The 1,322-nt window shown below is 45.7% G+C and overlaps 1 protein-coding gene across 1 annotated transcript; it reads right to left on the bottom strand.

Moving 5' to 3' along the window:
• Positions 1 to 258: 258 nt before the first annotated feature.
• Pmar_PMAR015894 (hypothetical protein) lies at positions 259 to 423 on the bottom strand (the record flags this gene model as incomplete). Its single annotated transcript, XM_002766793.1, has 1 exon — positions 259 to 423. A coding segment is annotated over one exon (165 nt), but the record flags the coding sequence as incomplete, so codon positions are not given.
• Positions 424 to 1,322: the final 899 nt, after the last annotated feature.

Here is a 1,322-nt window from a genome sequence, read left to right as displayed (position 1 = left end):
AACAATTGATTTGAGAATCACTCAGTATGAGAGCTTCACATTGATCTCTCATACTCTCATCAACTGTTTTCCACACATTTATAAGAAGGCCTCTACCATAAATAAGAGAAAGTAGCTCCTTCCGCGGAATAGTCCACTTATCCCTCTTTGGCTGAGGGAAAAGACCACCTTTAGCGCAAACTCTAGTCCCACTTGGAGTTCTAATATCCACCCCCCAAGTGCTTTGGCTAGCATCAACATAGACAAGCAACTTCTTACAGTCAATCTTTCTGGGAACCTTGGTCTCGAGGACAGCCTTCTTAACCAAGGCCAACCACTTACTAGTAAGAACACATAGGTCATCTGGTAGTCTAGTATCCCACGCATACTGGGAAGCTCTCTGTACCAGATACCTTCCTTGTATGTCTAGCTCAATTACCAATCCTAACGGATCGTATAACGAGTTAGTCATAGACAACAGTTCTCTCCTTGTAGTGGGTGGCTTGTCAGGAGGCTTAAAAGATACACCACTCGTATCTCCTCTTGCCCCATGCCACGGAACTCCCAATATACTAGCAGGATCATCTTGATAGTGAAAGACCGTTTTTGAAGTTGCCACCGGAAAGCCATCTTCAACGCAGCGAGCCACCAATAATCGTTGCTGGACATGGATATCAACACCATCCTTGACCAACATAAGCAGATCATCCATATAAGGCAAAACCTTACCCACAAAGTGTGGGTCTTCAGAGGCTCGTCGCAATACTTCTTTCACATTGGCCGTAAGCCATGAAGGACTCATGGCCAGGCCAAACGGAAGAACGTTGAAGACGTAACTGGTACCATCCCAATATATACCTAGGTAAGGCTGATCTTCCTTCCGCATTTGAATACGGAGGAAAGCCTTGTTTAGGTCCATAGTTACCCACTTATCACTTTGTCTCCACTGAGTGACAATATCTACTATACGTAACATGTCGCACTCAGTTTCACGGAGATAAGGATCTAGAGATTGTCCGTTTATCACGGGTCGCACAGGAGTAGTAGGATGACCCACCCTTATCACAGGGTGATGAAACAAAAAATGCTTCACCTCCTCATTGTCGACAGGACGGATAAACCCATTGTCAAGCCATTGCTTGAACTGGTCACTATAAGCATCCACCAGTTCTTGGCCACCTCTTCTCTTTAGCGAATACTCCAACCTCTTAGCTCTCTTGACCGCAGCCTTGAAAGCCTTGTGGGGCCTTTGGGACGATCTCCATTCCAATGATGCCATCCTACCCTCATAGGTTTTGGACTCATAGACCTTAGTGGCATTAATCTCATCGGCGACATCAGCC

This window comes from Perkinsus marinus (assembly GCF_000006405.1).
Source record: "Perkinsus marinus ATCC 50983 genomic scaffold scf_1104296971744, whole genome shotgun sequence".
NCBI classification, from domain to species: domain Eukaryota; phylum Perkinsozoa; order Perkinsida; family Perkinsidae; genus Perkinsus; species Perkinsus marinus.
Note: the sequence above shows the minus strand (reverse complement) of the source record. Positions and strands in the feature narration are given on the sequence as shown.